Source organism: Pimephales promelas, chromosome 17 (assembly GCF_988280905.1).
Source record: "Pimephales promelas chromosome 17, fPimPro1.hap1.1, whole genome shotgun sequence".
In the NCBI taxonomy this organism is placed as follows: Eukaryota; Metazoa; Chordata; class Actinopteri; order Cypriniformes; family Leuciscidae; genus Pimephales; species Pimephales promelas.
In genome coordinates this window covers 4,558,661-4,583,153 of record NC_142785.1, presented here as the reverse complement: position 1 = coordinate 4,583,153, position 24,493 = coordinate 4,558,661, and the positions used below count along the sequence as shown (strand labels likewise).

Genomic DNA, 24,493 nt, shown 5'->3' with positions numbered 1-24,493 from the left:
CAACCACCACTTTCAAGCCTCAGAGACATCATTAACCCTTATGCTGCATTAGGGACATTTTTGGTCTTTTGCAGTTTAATTTCTTTGACCATTTTGGCTGTTTTAATGCAAACGGTATGAAATTTGGCAAAATTGTGACTTTTTGGATACATGTAAAAAAATTGATCCCATTTTGCAAAATATGTATAACACACACTGTGTAGATCAAATAGTAACACTCAGCACCATAAAGACCAAAAATGGCCCATTGAAACCCATTAAAACGTTGTTTAAATCTGAGGCTGTCAGTAATACATGAAACATGATTTTTGCTCAAACATCCTTTCATTTTGAAGCAAAAGCATTATATTTGCATTATATAGTGTATTCCACCAGATGACGTCACTACATATTTATTCCCTATGGGTGGAAATGCACCTTATTTTAGGCAATAGGTAATGTTTAATAGGTGGCCATTTTTGGTCTCTAACGCGCTAAGTGGGATTTTTTGCATAGTGGGACTGTGATAATCCGAATCTAAAGTTTTCTCTTTGCATTTAGTTTATTGAAAATAATTGAATTTTTGTGTTTTTTCCTCTTATACAAATCGATGGTTTCGCAAACAAAACTGGTAATTAAAGGGTTAAAATCCTGAAATTGAATACATTTTTGGTAGTTATGATGAGGACTGATGCTGGTTAAAAGATTTAACTTGGTAAAAGTGGAAAATAATAATAATATATAATATTTTAGGCAATGTTTAATATGTGGCCATTTTTGGTCCTTAATGCACTCAACGGTGTTAAAAATCTAATGCAGCACAAGGGTTAAAGTAATCCATGTGACTCCAGTGGTTAGCCTCAGTTTTATGAAGTATGCACAAAAAAACAAGCATAATTTACCACTTTATTTACAAAATATGAACACATGTTCACACCCCAACGTCTGCTTTCTGGGGCTTAAAAGTGGCAGTTGTGTAGCTGTCAGTGGACGGACAGAAATGTCTTGGATTTCGTCAAAAAGATCCTAATTTGTCTTCTGAAGATAAAGGAAAGTCTTACGGGTTTGCATCAACATGAGGGAGACAGTAATTAATGACAGAATGTAAAAATCCTGGGCTTTAATTAATGCTCACTACAAGTAACACTCTCTCAAAATAAATATCCATCTTTTATATTGTCCATTATGATGTTGAGACTTCACTTTTAACATACCGTTTTAACATTTATTGGTTATCAGATATTATAATCAAGTTATTAGTATCGGCCAGAATTGTAATTTCAGTGCATCCCTAGTTTTAAAGGGATAGTTTTAGCTTACCTCAAGGGCATCCGAGATGTAGGTGTCTTTGTTTCCACAGTATTTTCAATTTTGATATTTTTAGGTCAAACCGTTCTTGTCTGTCAGTCATATAATGGAGGTCTATGGTCACCACCTCAAAGAGCACGCACAGAGAAGTCCAAATTAAACATGATTTAATGACTCGTGAATGTAAGCACACATTGATGGCCTAAGACACGAAATGAGCGGTTTGTGTGAGAAAACTAACAGTATTTATATCGTTTTTGTAACCACAGCCACAAAGCGCCTCTCAGATCACTTGGACGTGGCTGTGGTTACAAGAGGTAAAAACGATATAAATACTGTTCGTTTTCTCACACAAACTCGCTCGTTTTGTGTCTTAGGCCATCAAAGTGTAATTTGTAATTTTAATTTGGACATCACTGTGCATGCTCTTTGAGGTGGTGACCATAGACCTCCATTATATTGGCCTAAAAATATCAAAATTGAAACTACTGCGGAAACAAAGACTCCTACATCTTGGATGCCCTTGAGGTAAGCTAAAACATACCAAAACTGAATTTCTAAGTGAACTATCCCTCCCTTTAAAGTCTCTTTAGTAGGATCTTTGGTTAAGACAACAAAAACGGTCCCCTGTTTACTCACTTTTCCACCTCCGGGTACATGTTTGATATTATCTTTGGAACCACACCTAGGCTGCACACAACTTAAGTCCAACTTCTGATCGAGAATTTGCACCTGAAAGAGTGAACAGTTTGGGGAAGACAGGGAGTTATCCGTCCTTTTAGCTCAGGACCACAGAGGAACCCAGAGAGCAACCAGGGGAACTAACATAGGAAAGGCATGACTTTGTGACGGGGTGTCCAAATTGTTAATCCCAAGGTTTCCACAAATGAAAATAACTTCAGGAAGAACCAAGACTAAAGGGTGTTGTGTTCAACCCATAGTTACTTACATTGCCACCACCTGGTACATGTTTCAAATTGTCTTTGGAGCCACACTTTGACTGGACATTACTGAAGTCCAACTTCTGATCCTGTATTTTAACCTGGAAAATTATACATTTGGCGAATAGCAGGAGTTATGTTGCTATTTATCTCAGAGGTAGAAAGAACTGCTATAGAGGAAGAGCCATGAGTTTCTGAATGGTAAAGATAAAACATGACTTCACTACGATGGCTTTGTCTCCCTCACACTTTTGAATGAACAATCAACTCAGCAGTAGTAAAGACCCTCTTTTTCAGTTAATTATCAGTCTATAAGTGACTGTGTAACAGACAGGTCTACTAAATTGAACGAGATTGCTTTCACAAATGGTCATAACTTCAGGAAGAACCAAGACAGAGGGCATTGAGTTCATCCTATAGTTACTCACATTGCCACCTCCAGGTACATGTTTCACATTGTCTTTGGAGCCACACTTTGACTGGACATTACTGAAGTCCACCTTCTGATCAAGAATTTTTACCTGAAAGAGTGCAGAGATCTGAAGTCATACAGTGTTTCTAACGTCATGAGGAACATTTCAGGAACATCAGGAGTCAGTAAGGGCTGGTTGGGAGTTCTTTCCATTAGTTGGAAAAGGAGCAGGTTGTTATAGTGTTTTTTGGTAAGGAATGGTACATTAAGGAGTGAACCGGGTCTGGATCACATAGTAACTCACATTGCCACCTCCAGGTGTGTATTTGATATTGTCTTTGGAGCCACACTTAGAAGGGACATTACAAAAGTCCAACCTCTGATTAAGAATTTGTACCTGTTTAAAGCAAGTTTTCATGAACGACAACATCAAATGCTAAATGTTCCCTGATTCTCATGAAGCATAAATGGAACGGCATGCATTGTAGTTTGTTCGGACAACTGGATAGTTACCATTCTTGGAAAATGTAACCATTAAAAGACTTTACAAGCTTCCATGATTGACTGATAATGTTGGGACAGCCACTGACGAATACTGTTTGGTGATCATAAATGAAGGAATAAAACGCGTGTGTTCGAATCATCCCGTAGTTACTCACATTGCCACCTCCTGGCGTATGCTTGAGGTTGGCTTTGGAGCCACACTTTGACTGGACATTACTGAAGTCCACCTTCTGATCGAGAATTTGTACCTGTGAAAGACAGAGCATTGGATGAGTTGACTTAAAAACTATTGTTGTAGGGAAGAGAGAGATGTTTGAGTAATAAACAGGTGAATTTTCATTAGCTGATGAGATTGAAACAATATGCAAAGACATAACATCGTAATATATTTTTATATTCAGTGATTTTGCAATTACATATAAAACAGTTTCAATCATGACAACTTAACGATTAACGATGTTAATGTATGTTAATTGTCTTTCTCATACACACTTATTCTTTGACCACACTGTAGAAAAACTATATGATGAAGTCTTGACATTATTTAAACTCATCATAATTTATACAATATATTATGCATATCCAACAGTTAAATATAATGCAAGTAGACACCTTTTACTTTTTTAAGTTGAAGTTGGTGGAAATTTTTCCACAGTGCAAAAATATATGATATATACACTCAAAGGATTATTAGGAACACCATACTAATACTGTGTTTGACCCCTTTCGCTTTCAGAACTGCCTTAATTCTACGTGGCATTGATTCAACAAGGTGCTGAAAGCATTCTTTAGAAATGTTGGCCCATATTGATAGGATAGCATCTTGCAGTTGATGGAGATTTGTGGGATGCACATCCATTCATTCCACCACATCCCAAAGATGCTCTATTGGGTTGAGATCTGGTGACTGTGGGGGCCATTTTAGTACAGTCAACTCATTGTCATGTTCAAGAAACCAATTTGAAATGATTCGAGCTTTGTGACATGGTGCATTATCCTGCTGGAAGTAGCCATCAGAGGATGGGGACATGGTGGCCATAAAGGGACGGACATGGTCAGAAACGATGCTCAGGTAGGCCGTGGCATTTAAACGATGCCCAATTGGCACTAAGGGGCCTAAAGTGTGCCAAGTACCACCACCAGCCTGCACAGTGGTAACAAGGCATGATGGATCCATGTTCTCATCCTGTTTATGCCAAATTCTGACTCTACCATATGAATGTCTCAACAGAAATCGAGACTCATCAGACCAGGCAATATTTTTTAGTCTTCAACTGTCCAATTTTGGTGAGCTCTTGCAAATTGTCGCCTCTTTTTCCTATTTGTAGTGGAGATGAGTGGTACCCGGTGGGGTCTTCTGCTGTTGTAGCCCATCCGCCTCAAGGTTGTGCGTGTTGTGTCTTTGCTGCATACCTCGGTTGTAACGAGTGGTTATTTCAGTCAAAGTTGCTCTTCTATCAACTTGAATCAGTCGGCCCATTCTCCTCTGACCTCTAGCATCAACAAGGCATTTCCGCCCACAGGACTGCCGCATACTGGATGTTTTTCCCTTTCCACACCATTCTTTGTAAACCCTAGAAATGGTTGTGCGTGAAAATCCCAGTAACTGAGCAGATTGTGAAATACTCAGACCCGTCTGGCACCAACAACCATGCCATGCTCAAAACTGCTTAAATCACCTTTCTTTCCCATTCTGACATTCAGTTTGGAGTTCAGGAGATTGTCTTGACCAGGACCACAGCCCTAAATGCATTGAAGCAACTGCCATGTGATTGGTTGATCAGATACTTGCTTTAATGAGAAATTGAACAGGTGTTCCTAATAAACCTTTAGGTGAGTGTATATAAACTGAAACATCTGACTTAAATCTGATCTCAAACCCAACTGCAAACTGAACATTGAAGTGAATCAAGATGAATTACCCGTCCGCCTCCAGGCTGGTGCTTCAGGTTGTCGGTGGAACCGACTTTTGGCTTCACGTTCTTTAGGTCAGGGAGAGGGGCGGCGGTGGACAGTGATGTAGGAGAACGGTTCTTCGGGGATTTAGGGGTCGAGCGAATCACTGCGACCTTCTTGATTTCATTTCCTGTGCTTGGAGGTTTGCCACCCGCAGCTTTACTGGCAGGGGATTTGGAAATGCCAGGGCTGTTGTGCCCACTGGTCTCCGGGGTCTTTGGAGAGTCTGGGAAACAGTACAGTGTTATGATAATGATGACAATTATTTCATGATGAAGAACAATATACAGTAGTGGCCAACAGTGATATCCGACCGAGGGAAAATGCCGTCTTCGCTCTTTATTCAACTAAATATTTACATATATTTATTTTACAAATTTGCTGGCAGTGTTGTAGTCGAGACCACCTCACTCGAGTCCGAGTCGACGCCGAGACCAGAGAGAGTCGAGTCCGAGTCAAGACCGAGTCCATAGAGAGTCGAGTCCGAGTCGAGTCCGAGACCAGAGACGGTCGAGTCCGAGTCGAGACCGAGACCAGTGAGGGTTGATTACCTAATTTACTTTTATTTACTTAGAGAAATCCTTTTTTTATTTTACTGAATTTACTTAGAGTTTAAAAAATATGATCAGTTTAGGGTAAAAAGGCCACATAGTAGGTGGTGTTAAATGTAATTTTATTACAATTTGTCATGCGCAAGTTGCGCACTAGAAAATCACCAATCACTGGGCGTGTCAATCAATTTAACCCTCATGTGGTGTTCAAAACCCTATAACACTTGTGGTGTTCCCGGTCAAAAATGACCGGCCCATAAAAAATAACTTATAAATCACTCATTATACCATATTTTCACCCAATCTTGGATTCAATCTTTTTGTCAACTTGTTCTCTTTCAATTAGGACTGGTTTTATATTTCTGTTTGCATCTGATTAATCGTGAGCCTCGTTTGTCTGAGAGTAGGCATCTCATTTTTTGAGTAAAAAAAATAATAATTTATGAGTAAATTTGGAAATATGAATTTTTTTTTGAAAAAAATGGCTACTGTTCATCACACTAGTCTACTTTAATGTTTCACCAGGAATTTTGTTTTGAAACTTTTGTTTTGTAAAAAATATGGAACATAGTCACACTTGTGGTGTTCCCGGTCAAAAATGACCGGTCTATACAAAATAGCTTATAAATCACTCATTATACCATATTTTCACCCAATCTTGGATTCAATCTTTTTGTCAACTTGTTCTCTTTCAATTAGGACTGGTTTTATATTTCTGTTTGCATCTGATTAATCGTGGGCCTCGTTTGTCTGAGAGTAGGCATCTCATTTTTTGAGTAAAAAATAAATAATTTATAAGTAAATTTGGAAATATGAAAAAAAATTTTGAAAAAAATGGCTACTGTTCATCACACTAGTCTACTCTAATGTTTTACCAGGAATTTTGTTTTGAAACTTTTGTTTTGTAAAAAATATGGAACATAGTCACACTTGTGGTGTTCCCGGTCAAAAATGACCGGCCTATAAAAAATAGCTTATAAATCACTCATTATACCATATTTTCACCCAATCTTAGATTCAATCTTTTTGTCAACTTGTTCTCTTTCAATTAGGACTGGTTTTACATTTCTGTTTGCATCTGATTAATCGTGGGCCTCATTTATTTGAGAGTAGGCATGGTAAAAAATGGTCACAATGGGCGACCATTGAAAGTGAATGGGAGAGACTGAAAATAACAGAAGAATTTAGTTTTCAGGAGCATGTTCATTATTTTCATGTACACATATGAGCATGTGTGCTTGCAAACATCGAGCCCTTGGACCTGTGCATGTATCGATACATTTACACGCTACCCAGACACACACACACACGTTAAAACACACAAGCTTTTTTGAGTATTACACACATTCTTTTCCAGAGAGAAATGATCCTCCCCACTATTTTCTGAGTCAAAAATCTGATGAATAACATCATGTGCAGAGAGCTGCTTTGCCATTGTGCTGCCACAAATGAATGACAAGCAAGGTGCTGTGAGGCATTTATATATGCCTGTGCTATCACATGATGTATATTTGTAAATATTGTCTAGTTCTGTGTGAGAACCACTGTCTATGGTGAGAACCTCACAGTTCCAAAACAAAATGTCATAATATTTTTTCTGGAAGCTGTGATGAAACAAGAACATGAAAGAAAGATTATTTTGAAGCCGGATCACTGCAGTCACGGCCAGTTTGTGTGTGTGTGTGTGTGTGTGTGTGTGTGTGGTAATGTCAGATGGATAAATGTATATTAGATGCAGGTTAGGGTAGAATCAAATTTCTCTCTGTGAAAAAGAATGTGTGTAATACTCAAAGTTTGTGTGTTTTAACGTGTGTGTGTGTGTGTCTGGGTAGCGTGTAAATGTATCGATACATGCACAGGTCCAAGGGCTCGATGTTTGCAAGCACACATGCTCATATGTGTACATGAAAATAATGAACATGCTCCTGAAAACTAAATTCTTCTGTTATTTTCAGTCTCTCCCATTCACTTTCAATTGTCGCCCATTGTGACCATTTTTTACCATGCCTACTCTCAAATAAATGAGGCCCACGATTAATCAGATGCAAACAGAAATATAAAACCAGTCCTAATTGAAAGAGAACAAGTTGACAAAAAGATTGAATCCAAGATTGGGTAAAAATATGGTATAATGAGTGATTTATAAGCTATTTTTTATAGGCCGGTCATTTTTGACCGGGAACACCACAAGTGTGACTATGTTCCATATTTTTTACAAAACAAAAGTTTCAAAACAAAATTCCTGGTAAATCATTAGAGTAGACTAGAGTGATGAACAGTAACCATTTTTTTCAAAAAAAAAAATCATATTTCCAAATTTATTCATAAATTATTTATTTTTTACTCAAAAAATGAGATGCCTACGCTCGGATAAATGAGGCCCACGATTAATCAGATGCAAACAGAAATATAAAACCAGTCCTAATTGAAAGAGAACAAGTTGACAAAAAGATTGAATCCAAGATTGGGTGAAAATATGGTATAATGAGTGATTTATAAGCTATTTTGTATAGACCGGTCATTTTTGACCGGGAACACCACAAGTGTAACAAGGTAACAGAACTCCCACAAAAAAATACGAAAATGTTCAAAAAACAAATGAGATATAGTTATACCGCTTGGGAACAAAGTCACTAAGTTTCAGTCCAAAGCGATAACATTAACTAGTATTTTCAGGAAAAAGAAAATCTTCTCCGGGTCAAATTGACCCGAACACCACATGAGGGTTAAAGAAATATTTTATTAACATACATTAATAATCATGAAAAATATTTTTAATTGAACTCGAGTGGACTCGGGAATAATTCCGAGTCCTAAAATAAAAAATGTTAGAGTACGAGTCAATTCCGAGTCCAAATTGACACGAGTCCATGACAAGACCAAGACCATTAAAATATGGTCTCGAGACCGAGTCCGAGACGAGTCCGAGTCTCAAGTACTACAACACTGTTTGCTGGCACTTTGAAAATGGACCGATACTTGCTGAACATCATGTAGGATCTGTTTTGTGTATTTTCCAATATGATAACAATTCCAAACACATAGCGTATGAAACAAATTTGCACGCAATGAGTGTTCATGCTCAGCATTTTGAAGTCTTCAAGTGGCCTCCTCAGTCCCCTGACCTGAAACCCTTTGTGACATTATAACCGGTCACGCATGTCTTCCGATGAAGCTCAACTTTGGGAAGATACACGTGCTTAGTCTATGCTGCAATAAAAAAAAACAAGGGAGAACCAACTAAATATTTATAACTGATTCCATTGTAGTTAACGTATGCTTTATTTCCTGAGCTTTTGTTTTTTGCATATTTATGCAAAACTCATATTTATGCTGAAGTTTGCCTTTCTTGCCACATAATTTTGTCATTTTGAAACCTTAATCAGGTTTAGGGTATTCTTCTTTCCAATATCACAATTTTGTCATATTTTGAAAGTGTCATTAAAAGCTAATATTGTGCAAATATCTCCTCTGGACATCACGTTTGGCCACTGTTTTTATACCTAAAAACTCTTACTTACCTTTTCCATTTTTGGCAACTGCAGTCATGGCAGGGATCTTTGTACCAGCAGCATGAGGTCTACTGCTACTAGGAGCCTAGAGATTTACAGAACAGAAAAAAAGAAAGAAAGAAAGAAAGACACAGAGAAACACATTATTAATCATATTCCATGAAATTATGGATAACAAAACAACTGCAATTGTCTATACATGTATCTGTCATGACCCTTATATTTCCTGCTTTTATAAAATTAAAAATAACAGATTCATTTTTTTCCCCTTCATTTTGCTTTATTGTTTTATGACTCATTTTTAATTACACTTTGGTAATATTTTGTTCTCAAATCCAAAAAGTGATATATATCCAAATATATATTTTTTAAATGTGGATTCAAATGCTATACAACATTAGCATTAATATGATAATTTTAAGAGTTAGCTATTTTTATTCCAAAAATGTGTCAAATATAACCACATAAAAATGTGTTGGAAATGACATCAAATGATGGTTCAGAAATAACAAAAATAACAAAATTCTCCAGTGATACATGTACGCCCATTGTTAGACATTGTTAGTAGACAAATAAAAGGAACTACGAGTCCAAAGAGCCAATCAAAGTTAAAGAGGCACTGTTTGCCTCAGTGTTGGGTAAGTTACTCTAAAAAAGTAATTAATTACTAGTTACTAATTACCTCTTCAACAGTGTAATTAGATTACTGTACTAATTACTCTCTCTAAAAAGTATTTAATTACTTTTAATTACAAATTACTTTCAAAATCCCATATCAATCTCAAACAGCTGAATAATACAAGGATAGACATGAATCTGTTTTAATTTTTTTCAAATAAATACTATAAAATTGCATGAATTATCCTTAAACTGACCAAGGTGGAGAAGGTTACATTATATAAACATACTTTAACATACATTAACATACAGACAATACATTTGATGTTAAACCCACTATTGTTTTATGTCTGATCTCATGACATTTCACACTTTTTTCATACATATTTTACAATAATTCATACGAATTCGTACGAGTGCGGTCGTAATATTTAGACACCTCATAAAATGCATACAAATTGCTGTGAGATCGGATTGATCTATACACAGTATTTATTTACCTCAATTACATCAGAAGTAACTGTAATTAAATTACAGATAAATGAAGAGTAATCCCTTACTTTACATTTTCAAGGGAAAAGTAATTAAATTACAGTAACTAATTACTTAGTAATTAGTTACACCCAACACTGGTTTGCCTGCTCAAACATAGAGAACACAACAACTTTGCAGCAGCTGAAGTTTAAGTTTAAGTCTAAAACAATGCTGACTATTTTCAGTTGCCTTTCCAGATGTCAAGTGCTAAAGAATATTTGTGCGAATGAGATGCTTGTCAGTCAGATGCAGTCAGACACTGTTAATCACACCAGACAGTGGGCAGACTGCCAGTACTCCACAGAAGCGGCAGGACATCGGCTGCTGTACTCACTCTTGGCCTGGGTTCTCTGAGCCCAGCACTGAAGGGAGATCTACTAGAGGAGGCCAAGGACTTTTTTGGGAGGGAGGAAGGAGTTTTATGGGAGGAGGGTCTGACTTTGGTCTTTATATAGAGAGCAAAACAGTAGTGGATGAAAACGCCATGGTGTACAAATGAGCAAAATAAAAGGCAAGAACATGAAAGTGGAGGAGAACAAAAGAATAATGCAAAATAGCTATTGGCACTCACCCTCTTCTCAGCATCACCATTGGTCTTGGACTGAGCTGTAAAGAACCAAAAAAATGCACCAATGTGAATACAATCAATATATCAATATGAATGAACTCAAAAAGTGAAAAAAAATTAAATTATTAAACCTCACAAGAGGCTAATTTGGACCACCGGAGACTTGACACGCAATGGATTTTGATTTAGAGTTTGACGATTCAAATGACGCTAAACATTTCAATTTTAATTCTTTTGAAGGGATAGTTCGCTTTGAAATTAATTTTTGATATGTTTTAGCTTACCTCAAGGGCATCCAAGATGTAGGTGTCTTTGTTTCCACAGTATTTTTGATATTTTTCAAAATTCATATAATGGAGGTCTATGGTCACCACCTCAAAGAGCATGCACAGAGAAGTCCAAATTAAACATGATTTAATGACCCGTAAATGTAAGTACACATTGATGGCCTAAGACACGAAACGAGCGGTTTGTGTGAGAAAACGAACAGTATTTATATCGTTTTTGCCTCTTGTAATCACAGCCACGTCCAAGTGATCTGAAGGCACGGGCGCTTCGGTCTGCACATCAACGTTGTCTGTTGATATATCGAAATCGTCTTCCATTGCGATTTCCTGTATATCTAAATATGTTTAGATCTTCACAGTGAAGGGCAACACTCCTGAAATCTCGCTTGTGCAGACAGAAGCGCCCGTGCCCTCAGAGTACTTGGACGTGGCTGTGGTTACAAGAGGTAAAAACGATATAAATACTGTTCGTTTTCTCACACAAGCCGCTCGTTTCGTGTATTAGGCCATCAATGTGTACTTACATTTACGAGTCATTAAATCATGTTTAATTTGGACTTCTCTGTGCATGCTCTTTGAGGTGGTGACCATAGACCTCCATTATATGACTGACAGACAAGAACGGTTTGCCCTAGAAATATCAAAATTGAAACTACTGTGGAAACAAAGACACCTACATCTTGGATGCCCTTGAGGTAAGCTAAAACATACCAAAAATTAATTTTAAAGTGAACTATCCCTTTAAGTACTGAATAGTTTCTAGTCAACATTTCTCTCACTGAGAATGGATTTATCAGATTGGATCATCGTAGTTCATCGTTATATATTCTGAGATTGCCTTTTTCCTAAAGGATATATGTGATGCTACTTCAGAATCTGGAGGCATAAATAAGATAAGAATGCACATATGCTTTCTTAAACGCTGCCCCAGTACACTGCCTCAGTACACCTTTTAAAGTCTTTACATTGCCCAAAAGTTTCTTGACAGTGAAAAAGGGCCACTTTAGATTATTAAAATGTTCTTTACTATTTTTTTGCAGTAGAATTTGCTGTGAAAACCTCTTTATTTTGCAGAGTTAAGGCCATTGCACACTGAGTACGAAATTTTCGTATGCGTATTTTCGTGTTCGTCAGCCTAAAAATTCATCACGCATAGAAACCTTGCACACCGAGTCCGTTGCGTATTTATTAAACCTTTGCATGGAAAAACGCAAAAATACCAAATGGATTCGTCAAGCAGTGAGGATGATTTGCCCTCTCTCTTATTGAAAAGAGAAGAAAGAGAAAATATTACGTCCATCCAATCCTGAAATTGCGCCGAGAGGAAGGAGAGTTCCTTATCAAGGAGTTGCGAATTTATCCCGAGCGATTCAAAATTTACCTCAGAATGTCAGCGGGACAGTTTGATGCTTTGCTAGCGATTCTGGAGCCACATATTAAAAACAAGACCACCAATTTCCGTGAACCAATCGATTCTGAACGGAGACTGGCAGTGTGTCTGGTATGGACCAGGTATGGACACACACATACACACACCCGCGCGCGGCCCGTTGGAAGCGCTGGGCAGACAGAACAGCTGTGTTTGTGCCCAAATAATACATTAGTTATCGAATAGGCTGCTCAATCACACCTTATTCGATCCCAAATTTCAATCTGATTGAAAGGGGAGGTTTATTAATTTCATAATCCAATATAGAGAAGATAACATAAACACTTGATCCAATTGAAAACCGAAACTGAAAGCACGGCGCATATGTGCAATGATTTGAGGACGAGCTCCCGTCCTCGTGAGGTTGAATTTTTTTTTTAACGTGCGAAAATTTCGGATGCGAATTTCAGACTCGGTGCAACTATGCCAACAGTGTGGAAATGCCTGCAGTTTGCTAAATGTATGTTTTTCACTCGAGACTTTGTATAATTTATGTTCCAAAGAAACATTTGAGAAAGGTAAGGCTGTAAATAAAAGTGAGGGGATCTGTTAAAGCAGTGCTGCGCCAGATGATGGTGTCGTGAACACATGCAAACACACTCATGCACACAGACATGCCAGACTGAAACACGGCCAGCAAACATGGATTTCATCAATCAGCGCAGTAAAGGACAAACAAAAGAATGACAGAGTGAGGCTGACTGCCCGAAAAAAAGGACGACGTGTAGCAAACAATTGCAGGACAACAGACCGTTCTCCTCAGCGCGCCGCTTATTTTGTAGGATGTTCGTTATAGAGAGAAAGTGGTGCATAAGCGGCTCTGAAAAACATAGGTGGAGGCAAACCAAGGAAGAGGCACTGCACTGGGATTCTGTGAGCTTAACAGCACAGACCTTTAAACTGAGCCACCGGCACCAGGGATTTTCTTGCCGGGGAGCCGTGGACACCTTTTGGAGAGCCATCTTCTTCAGCGGCGACTCTAACGCCTGATAACGTAGCATTAACGTTCTCCTCCACTGCGGCCATTGTGTCCATGTGTCCATGAGGTAAAGTGCTTGTAAAACTACGTTCTTTGGTTTCAGAAGGTGCAGTTGTCCGAGGCCTGCTGGCCCACGCCGGAAGCTCTGTTTCTTCGGCACGGCTCTCGTTGTCGTAAAGGGACAGTTCTTCCTCTTCCTGAAGGGTCTCACTGTGAGCAGCCGTGGCTTCCACGATCCTCTCCCCGACGGATGTCAGGTCCTCCAGGGCGGAACTGCGAACCAGGAAAGTCTCAGGTGGCTCGTTCTCCAGAGAAAGGCTCCTGGCGCGGTCCGGACTGACAGATGTCCGCCGATGATGGGAATGGACTGGTTGTTCAGCCCAGCTGCTTCTGAGGAGGTCTTCGTCCCGCTCTTGTATTCTCGGGCGGTCGACACAGCTCCGGTCCGAGTGTTGATCGAAACCATCGGACGAAAATTCTGCTGCTAAAGCTGGAAACAAAGTCGCCTTCGCCTTATACTTGCGCTAATGATAATGGATGTCCCGTTCACCATGGACACAGACTGGTCAGATGTCACTTTTATAGAAAGCAATGACAACTTCTCCATTACTTTTCCTTCTCTAAAAAAGCTCCAAGAAAACTGTCACATGTTAAGGAGAATAAAAACCCGTAGAGGAAAGATAACGACTGGTTTGCTGGCCTTTGCTAACATACAAAACAAACAGTGGTGATGAAACCGGACTTCACACTGAACACAGAATATGAGCCGATAGGTACAACTGAAGAGCATTATTGCTTGCAAAAGTTTTTTTTTTTTTATATATATATATATATAAAAATGGAGGAGAAGCATGTCATTCCTGGGCCACTACCCTTTGTGAAAGTACACTTGAGCATAGTTTGAAAAGTAAAATCCTTCAATGTTCCCTTTTTATTGTCATTGCATATATTTTAATTCCCTGGTTTCACAAACAAGGCTTAAGGCTAGTCCCAGACTAAAACACATGTTTGAGCTGGTCTAACTGAAAGTGACTTGAATGTTTTGTGTCAATTCTTTTTAAAAATGAACTTAAATGTCCTAATTGAACTAAGGCCTAATCCTGGCTTAATCTAAACCCTGTCTGTGAAACCAGAACAAATGTGTTTGTAATTAAATGAAAATCTATTATAGTTTAAATTTATTATAAAAGCAGCTTTGAAATTAATTGTTGGTATGTTTTAGCTTACCTCAAGGGCATCCAAGATGTAGGTGTCTTTGTTTCCACAGTAGTTTCAATTTTGATATTTTTAGTTCAAACCGTTCTTGTCTGTCAGTCATATAATGGAGGTCTATGGTCACCACCTCTAAGAGCATGCATGGAGAAGTCAAAATTAAACATGATTTAATGACTCGTAAATGTAAGTGCACATTGATGGCCTAAGACACGAAACGAGCGGTTTGTGTGAGAAAACCAACAGTATTTATATTGTTTTTACCTCTTGTATCCACAGCCACGTCCAAGTGATCTGAGGGCGCGGGCGCTTTGTGGCTGTGGTTACAAGAGGTAACCACAGCCACGAAATGCTCGTTTCGTGTCTTAGGCCGTCAATGTGTCCTTACATTTACGAGTCATTAGATCATGTTTAATTTGAACTTTTCTCTGCATGCTCTTTGAGGTGGTGACCATAGACCTCCATTATATGACTGACAGACAAGAACGGTTTGACCTAAAAATGTCAAAATTGAAACTACTGCGGAAACAAAGACACCTGCATCTTGGATGCCCTGGAGGTAAGATAAAACATACCAAAAAATTATTTCAAAGTGAACTATCCCTTTAAGAGTGCTTTATTGACTTAAGCGAGACTTAAGTCAATGTTTATATGTGATTTCATAATTACTTCTGTTATCTTTGAAATATGGTTCAAGTGCACTGCCGAATGTACTGACAAGCATTTATGGTAAACTAAAATATACTTTAAAGTTTTTTTTTGAAAATTGTGTGTTATGCATTTCAATATTTGTGTTATCACACATCTTTAATGATTCAGGCGCAATTTAGAACATTTAAAATACAATAATTTTAAACATATCAAATATCAAACTACAGTTAAATTTATAATAAAGAACTTTCCATGTGTTTTAGCATGTGAATCAAGACGTTTAAAGCACAACAAAAGATGATTAAAACATAAATGTACTTTAAAGTAACACTTTTAAATTGACATTATTACAAAATGCACATTTTATTCCTTATTAGAATATCTGCAAGTTGATTTTTATAAATTAATGATTAATTATTAGATTTAGGTACACAACAAGTGTATTTCTTTTACAAGGGTAGAACAAAAAATGGATTTAAACGAATTCGGCTTCCCGAACACTGGTTGAGCAAATGTTACTTGATAAACAGTGACAGCGTTTGCGTATTTGCGTCTGCTCTTTAGAAGTACCTAGTTGCTCCTGATTATTCAAATAAAATAAAATGGACACATCTGTGTATTCACAAAAAACCAAACAACCAGTACAAGAAAATGATCAGTGCGGTGAAGTAGTACCAAAACACGACAGAAAAAAAAAAACTGTAATATTTAAAAATATATTTTTAATAAAAAAAAAAGAAATTTACAAGATCATTATTAATGTAGCATAATGGCTATTCTACAAAGCATGACACTAATGTGGTACAATAAGAAAAAATAGTGTTTTACCTGTGGGCGCCGTTCCTCCAGCTTAATGTGTCAGGAAATGTGGCAAACAGAGAGAAAAACATAAAAGACAAAAATTAGAGAATTGTACAGCATAATATCTGGCAATTTCAGCTAGAGGGATGAATGAATGAGGTATAGCACATTTCCTATATAAGCGCTTTACAATCATATCAGGGGTTCACCAGTGTGCAGCATCCACCTGGACCACTGCTCAACACACACACATGGGGACTGATAAGGGCCAATGGAGGGAATGTGGCCAGGACAGCGGGGTTACATCCCAACTCGTTTCCAAGTAGTGCCATGGGATTTTTAGGCCCTGTTTTCACCTGGTATGATGTGTTTTGGTCGATCGGATCACAAGTAGACGAGGCAGACACGTACCCATTTACACCTGGTGTTTACATCTGTCTCTTATGTTTACTTTCAACCACTTCTTTCCGAAGCTATGTAATTTAGCCCCAAAATTGTGGAATAGTCTTCCTATCATTGTCCGGGAAGCAGACACACTCTGTCAAAGCTCGATTAAAGACCCCTAGCATACACATAATACATTATAGACTTCTATAATTAAATGTTGGACTGCATAGATTAGGTCAGCCGGAACTGGGAACACTTCCCTTCAATCCCGGTGTTCTCGTTAAATCATAAGAAGAATGGCGTCTACGCTAATTTGAGTGTCTTTGTTTATCCCGAGGTTTTCCTGCAGAACCCAGACGTATTCAGATCTGACGAGGACCTTTTATTATTTTGGACCCGATGACGATGACAATGCTGAAGTGCCAACTAGCCTCTCCTTATGGAGGATCCCTTTCCCACACTACAGATAAAGCGTTGTGAAATTGTTTCGCGTCCCTACCCCGAAGAGATAAAATAAAACAAAATTCTGTATCAAATTTATAGACGAGACAAGTAGTTTGTTCAGGCATGGTTTTGTAGGGAATTACAAACCTAATTCTAGAGGTCGACCGATATGGTTTTTTTCACGCCGATGCCGATCTTTTGAAATCCGGGTCGGCCGATGGCAGATTAATGCTGCCGATTTATTTTGCCCGATATTTGCTTGGTTTTTAACCTCTATTTGAAAGATAAAATGTGAAAGAAATGATAATTACTTAACATAGATCCTGAACTTAACATCCTGAAACATGTATTTTTGGTTTGTTTTGTTTGTTGACAAAGACAAATCGACATAACCTAATTATCACAAAAAAAGGAGAAAAAAAACTTTAAATGATTTAATTTTTTTATTAGGGCTGTCAAAACGATTAATCGCGATTAATCGCATCCAAAATAAAAGTTTGTGTTTATATAATATATGTGGGTGTACAGTGTATAATTATTATATATATATAAATACACACACATGCTTGTATATATTATTTAAGAAATATTTTCGTGTATATTCTGTATATAGATTTATATATAATTTATATTATATATAAATATAAATATTTTATATATAAATAATATATTTTTCTTAAATATACATGCATGTGTGTTTTATATATATATATATATATATACAAAATAATTATACACAGTGCCCCCACAAATATTATGTAAACAGAAACTTTTATTTTGGATGCGATTAATCGCGATTAATCGTTTTGACAGCCCTATTTTTTATATATAAGATTTATTATATTTTATTTAATTTAACTTCTAACAATGACGTATTTCACTAGTAAATTGCTGTTGAACGACAAAAACAACCACCAGATGGGAAAATGATATTTTTCAAAAACTTTAAGAACGCACCACAACGCACCGTCCGTCTGTTGTTCTTCAGACATCCCGCTGTTGGACCTTCAGATTTTTTAGCCTTTCATATTTAGGTCTGCTGCTCACTCGGCTGGAAAACGACTCAAGCGGCAGTGCGCGTCAAACACGTGTTCCACGACAACACTAGGCTGCCCACAGATGCGCCTGCCTAATAATCGGCTCGATATACTTGGAAAAAGTACTTAAAAAATGCCAAAAATCAGGCGATTAATCGGTCTACCTCTACCTAATTCTAAACCAATTCTAAATGTGCATGTGAACGCCATTAGCGTTTATCACATGTTGGCATTTAAAGTCTGTTTAGAGACATTCACATACATTTTTACCTTACAGTTACTGTAAATCCGGCCTCTAGTTCATAGGAGAACTGGAACCTGGGTTCTCCCAAGGTTTTTTTTTTTTTCTCCATGGGGTCACTTGATGGAGTTTTTCGGTTCCTTGTCACTGTTGCCTTTGGCTTGCTCAGTTGGGGATATTCAAATGAATTAACCAATAAGTAATACCCTTGATCATTAAGAAACGAACATTGTTATTATATTTTGATTGATACTGTGAAACTGCTTTGATGCAATCTATATTGTGAAAAGCGCTATATAAATATACTTGACTAATTAACATATGAACGTACCCGAGGACGACGGAAAAACATACAAAGAGCTGTTGTTTCTGCTCTGGCAGCCGCAAGACCAGCCGAACGCTGTGAGTGTGTGTTAGAAATCAGGAATGGTGATAGAAAATTGTGCTTGGTACGTTTTTCATCCTCAAACCAAACTCGGGTCTTCAGCCGACAACGTTAAAATCCCGTCTGGCTAGAGCGCGTCCCGTAATGTTGACGCATTAGGTCAGTCGATGACCTTTAGGGGCTGTTCAAACACATTTGATCACATGAGCATCTACACTACAGAAGCAATCTGGTCAAATGCGTTTTTTAACTACCTCTCGCGAAGTGGTCGAAAGTGGACAAGCTCAAAACTTTTTATACCCCGTTTACACCTGTATTTAGCGTCGTCCTCTTGTGATCCGATCGACTGAAACGCATCTTGATGCCAGGTGTTAAAAGGGCCTAAATGTGAATGTTCAACTCGGTTTAACGTCTCATCCGATGGATGGCAAGGCAAATGCTATTACCTAGCATGAAAGCACACCATCAAATTACACACAAAAGCAACAAATACTAGCAATTTAAAGCTTTGTGACCTGTGGAAAAAAGAGCTTTAGCTAAAATCCTTTTTGGCACAGGCATTAATTCCAGTCTTGGCATAACATCACACCTAGCGTGTCAAAGACAGCTGAGCGGAGGTCTCTGTGACTAATCACATGGGAAATAAACAGGACGGGAGTCTCCCTTGAGTTTATTTTGATTTACATCAGTATGCCCCTGCAGTGCTATCAAAATGAATATGTGTGTCCTCACTGACATACAAATCATCTTACACTTTTAAAAATCAGTGCATTGTAAACGCAACATCAAAAAAAAAAAAGATTTTCAAAGCAAGAAAAGGCGAGAGGTCCTGTTACCAGTATGCCAAATTTAAACGGAAGCCAAACCAGCAGGCTTAAAATATAACAAAACTCTAGAAAAGTTTTAGAAAAGCATTAGGTTGCAAGGCATAAGAGCATCCACAAAAATGAAGTCACAAAAGCGTTTCAATCACAAGAGCCAGCCGTGTTTGGAGGTCCATACCGCTCGCCACTTCCACAACAGGCGGGGGCTGGTCTTCATTCTCCTCTGCTCTTGAATCCAGCGGGCTCTCTATAAAACATCATTTCAACAGCTTTACACACCAAGCTCCCATGTGAAAGTGAAGCAGCTGCTAACATCACAGAAGCAAGCCAGAAATGAAAGGTTTAGCTCCGCAGCTCAGCTACAGTGAGACTTTAATTGAGTTCTGAAGTGCTCTGCTGAAAGCAAATAACTGGTTGATTAACATGAACTATGACACAACATAAATTATGAAGGATAATAGAGGGTTTGGACATTTTTACTGTGTTTAAAATCAGAGGCTGCATCCTTAAAAGCCCTAATGCACGCACAAAAGCTGTCCCAATTTAAAGGCTCCTTCAAATACGGCCTAAAAGCGCTTTCTTCTTTCCCTGGGCCGCAAACGAGAGAACGAGTGGATCCTTTGCAGCTAATTCATTGCGCGCTGGTGATGAGTTTTTTTTATACATTTAAAGCTACACGGTGTAACTCTTTTAGTTTATTAGCTAAAAACACTTAGTTCTTTCAAAAATATACATATGTCCTCATTAATTAATATTTACTTCGTTCAAGTACTAAAGTATTCTCGTGAGTGTATAATATGCCATTGAAAATACTAATGTCGGTCGCCATGTTGCCCCTCCATCTTGAAAGTACATTAGCCAAAGAGGGACATACCCGTTAATTCAAGCTTCGCCTTTCGCGTTTACGTTTGAGTTAACACTCATGGACGAGGTCGAACTGGAAGCCATGTTAATCTTGGACTACATTGGCCACCGTAGGAGTTAAAACAAAATCGGAAACTAATATTCACTGGATGGTCATATACCTTTTCACCACTAGATGGGGATAAAAATCACACAGTGTAGCTTTAAATAAAAGATTTGGTTTTTAGCTTACTGGAATATCTAAACATCCAAGTGTTTGTACATATCTTACCAAGATGTGATTTTATAGAGAATTTATACTCTTTATTACGTACATAAATTGACCAAAGTAAACATATTGAGACCCCATTTTGTGAAACTTCGAAGAATGCACCTTCTGTATATTTAACAAGGCAAAGTTAGTGAGAGGCATTTCATTACATCAGTAAAAGTAAATAAATAAAAAAGGGCGAACTGAAAGAGAAAAGGGGGACAAACATGTCAAATCATCTTTATTAGAAGTGCCGCAATGCATACCACATTGCTTCTCCTCAGAAGAGGAGGTTCCTTCAGCCTTACTGAGCTCAACATCCACCTTTTCTTCTGCAAACTCCTCTGTGAGAGAATTTCGGTTAGAAAACACACATAACATTAGAGTTGTTTGGGACAATCTTTATTTATAGACATGTTTAATATATATACTTAGGTAAGAAATGAAAGTCAAACACCACACATCCTGGAGCAATCAGTCAACCAGCGCAACCTTAACATAGTTTCCCTCGCTGCAACTGGATACTTTGAGAATTAATTCAACAGTGTTTGTTGTAAGGACATGTGTAAAGTTATAAAATTAAATATGAGGACAGAAACAGATGGCAGCTGAATGTATTGGCAAACCATAAAAGCAACAATCTGCAGAGTTGGAAAGTAACTGATTCATTGAACAAAAACTAACGAACAATGTGCAAAAGATCTCACCAATATTTTACATCGTTTTTAAAAACTTTGGCACTCAAACAGTATAAATGCTAAATCTTTGAAGAGAGATGTCGAGTGCCTTAGACACTGTGGCGCATGCACTTCCTCAACTCAGCTTTACTGATCTTTACTCTTTGAATCCATTGTGTTTTTGTTCTTGTAATCATACTATTATTGCTATTTTTTCAGTATATAATATGCATATACCGTATGAGACAAGACTGGTGAAAACATTGGTTCGAGCATTTATGACATTCGTAAATGTGACGAATTTTCCTATTATTAACCATGCGTTTATTTTAAATAAATGTGTAACACTATGAATTTTACAGTATGTGTACTTACAATGTATTTAAGAAAGTACTTAGGAATAAAAGTTACCAAGTTATTGTAACTTCTATTACTATTACATGATAGTATACTATTTAGTAGTAACTATTATATTACTATAATAAGTAATATATTATAATATATCAATTCGATTTCGATTCCGATTCGATTCAATATTGATTATTTTGGATATCAGTTACAATAAATGCCAATTTTTCTCAAGGGAATCAAATCTCTCAACTAATGCTGTAAACTTTGCGAGTCTAGTTGTAGGCTAGCCTATAGACTCCATTAGCCTAATATGAAGGTAATAATGAACTGTTTTGTAGCTATACAAACACTTAAATTGCACTTTTATTAATTTTTTAATAAGAAGATTATATGAAATATAAACATTTAAATGGTGGCTGTCATAAAAACTTGCCAGATTTATTCAAATATGCATTAAATGTTGAAGAACATTAAGATTATAATGCATATGTAACATGGTGTATATGTTTAGCTAAATGCTCCTCTCTAGAGTTATTTTTTCTAACTGACTAACGAGTTTATGTGGGTTTTCTGAGGTAAATATGACGACATTGATTACAAGCTGTTTAATTGACGTCTTTCCACGGTTGAAACACTGATTGAGCGAATCAATGTGACATGATACGGATTCGATAAGTTGTACTGTATCTTTTAACACACTTTCAGATGCTCGTTCATGTTTATTTCGCGCTGTAACTGGTATTATTAAGCCGGAAGAGAGATCAGCGCTGCTGCTTCTCTGGAAGCGAAAACGCTATTTATGTTTTTGAATTTCTAAAGAAAATGGACGTAATTTGAAAATTGAGACTTTGTTTCATATCAATAGTAACAAAGGAAAAAGATTATTGCGATTTTTTTTTTTTGGATGCGCACAGCCACGATACAATGATCCGTTCATTCAAATGAAACAGGATGACTAATCGATTCTTGAGATTTAAGAAGAGAAATCGATATTTATTACCCAGCCCTAATAATAAGTACAGCATGCGGAACAGCACTGTAAAATAAAGTGCTACCGAAGTTGTTATTTGTAAATAACTATTTTCATGCTATGTGTGAACAAAACATTAGATTATCATAAGTATGTGAGGCAGAGTCGGCGCCAGAGCAGATCTACTGGAGGGGCATTGGGTCATCAGCGGGGTGGCACTGCCGTTTAAGAAATATTTTGACGCAAAAAAAAAAAAAAAAAAAAAAAAAACGAAACACCTTTTATTATTATAATTATTATTTATAATTATTATTTGCGAATTTCCCCACCACTTTTTGCCAGGGTCGATGTTGACCCAGCACTTTTATACATCTCGATCTCGCGGCACGGATCGATGTAGCCTACCAATACAAATAAATAAAACATATCCGGTTACCTAGCAGAGCATTCATTTGTTAAATAAGAGGCGATATAGCACGCTGAAATGTGTTGGTTTTTAAATCAAGTGATCAAAGTGCTCGGTGACTGTGGTGCTGAAGTGTTCTCTTGTGGCTCGCGCTGCCACAATAAACATCTTCACACGGACGCGCGCTTGATCTGTTGCGGCGAAATCTCTATTCGTACCGGTGAAATCCAAAGTAAAATGCACTCAAACATGTCCCTGCTTGACAACCACTGATAAACATAATCGGTTTTAATGATGGGGGAAAAAAAATAATTATGCGAGTGTGGGTTAGAACCCAAAATCTCTAGCACTCCAGTCTAAGGTTTTACCACTGGACCACTACAGCACTTACAATGAAAAGTCGGATTGGATATATCTATTTCTTCATGTGAAAATTCTTGGCACCAACACATATTAGATCCACTTAGACAACAAATTAAACACAATGTACTATTTAAATAGATTGCTAAACATTTGGTATTGTATAGCCTACATCTGATTTATGATTTAGAAACTGTGGTAGGAGGGGCATCAATGAGCGCTAGGGGGGGCACGGCCCTCGAATGCCCCACCATAGCGCCGACCCTGATGTGAGGTCAGGTTTGGTTTGGGCCAATCATCAGTTCTGACAGAGAGGACTTGGTTAATCCACACTGTTTAGATTAAAGGTTTAAATGAGTTTTTGTGATCTGCTGTTGTTGTAATACTTGTGCAAGTCAATAGAGACATTGTTGTAAGCCAAAATTCACTTCACTGTGCAGCGCGCTATCTTTTGTCTGCGCACTTGTACCATTTCTTAAAGGGCTAGTGCAATAAACAGAACATTGCATTTGTGCATTTTTCTGTTATGTAAACAACATGCACTAGATCTTTGACCATTCCACTGAGTCTGGCTGTTTTTTTCAGCATCTCGAACATGAGCAGCATGTTTATGCGTCTTTTCCATTCATCAGTGCTGTGGCTCTACAGAGGATACTATTGTGCTTTCAAATCCAAAATTGTGTTGCTCTGCCCCTAACGCCTGTTACTCGGAAGTCCATAAATGTTAACAAATAGTGAAACTGAAGCACTTCTCTGCAGGCAGATGAAAATGGCTCAGCATTTAAAGATAATTTCGGAGTTTATCAATATTTTAGTGCTGATGTGTAAATGGTATCTTAACAATAAAACATTTTTGCTTGTGTGTACAGTAGATATGATGCATTAAAGGGATAGTTCACTTTGAAATTAATTTTTGGGATGTTTTAGCTTACCTCAAGGCAAGGGCATCCAAGATGTAGGTGTCTTTGTTTCCGCAGTAGTTTCAATTTTGATATTTTTAGGTCAAACCGTTCTTGTCTGTCATATAATGGAGGTCTATGGTCACCACCTCAAAG

The 24,493-nt window shown here is 37.6% G+C and overlaps 1 protein-coding gene across 11 annotated transcripts in view; it reads right to left on the bottom strand.

The window, feature by feature from the left end:
* mapta (microtubule-associated protein tau a) overlaps positions 1-24,493 on the bottom strand; it is a 48,254-nt gene that overhangs the window by 8,323 nt on the left and 15,438 nt on the right. For 3 of the 11 annotated variants that reach the window (XM_089121795.1, XM_089121796.1, XM_039659494.2), the window contains 9 exons: positions 20,941-21,018; positions 19,739-19,807; positions 16,270-16,290; positions 10,887-10,921; positions 9,173-9,248; positions 5,067-5,326; positions 3,300-3,392; positions 2,657-2,749; positions 1,927-2,019 (listed from right to left, as the gene is read on the bottom strand). In XM_089121795.1, coding sequence (XP_088977921.1) covers positions 1,927-2,019; positions 2,657-2,749; positions 3,300-3,392; positions 5,067-5,326; positions 9,173-9,248; positions 10,887-10,921; positions 16,270-16,290; positions 19,739-19,807; positions 20,941-21,018 — 818 coding nt within the window. The remainder of the gene's footprint in view (positions 1-1,926; positions 2,020-2,656; positions 2,750-3,299; positions 3,393-5,066; positions 5,327-9,172; positions 9,249-10,886; positions 10,922-16,269; positions 16,291-19,738; positions 19,808-20,940; positions 21,019-24,493) is intronic. The other 8 variants (XM_089121798.1, XM_089121800.1, XM_089121799.1 and 5 more) reach the window with 7 other exon arrangements.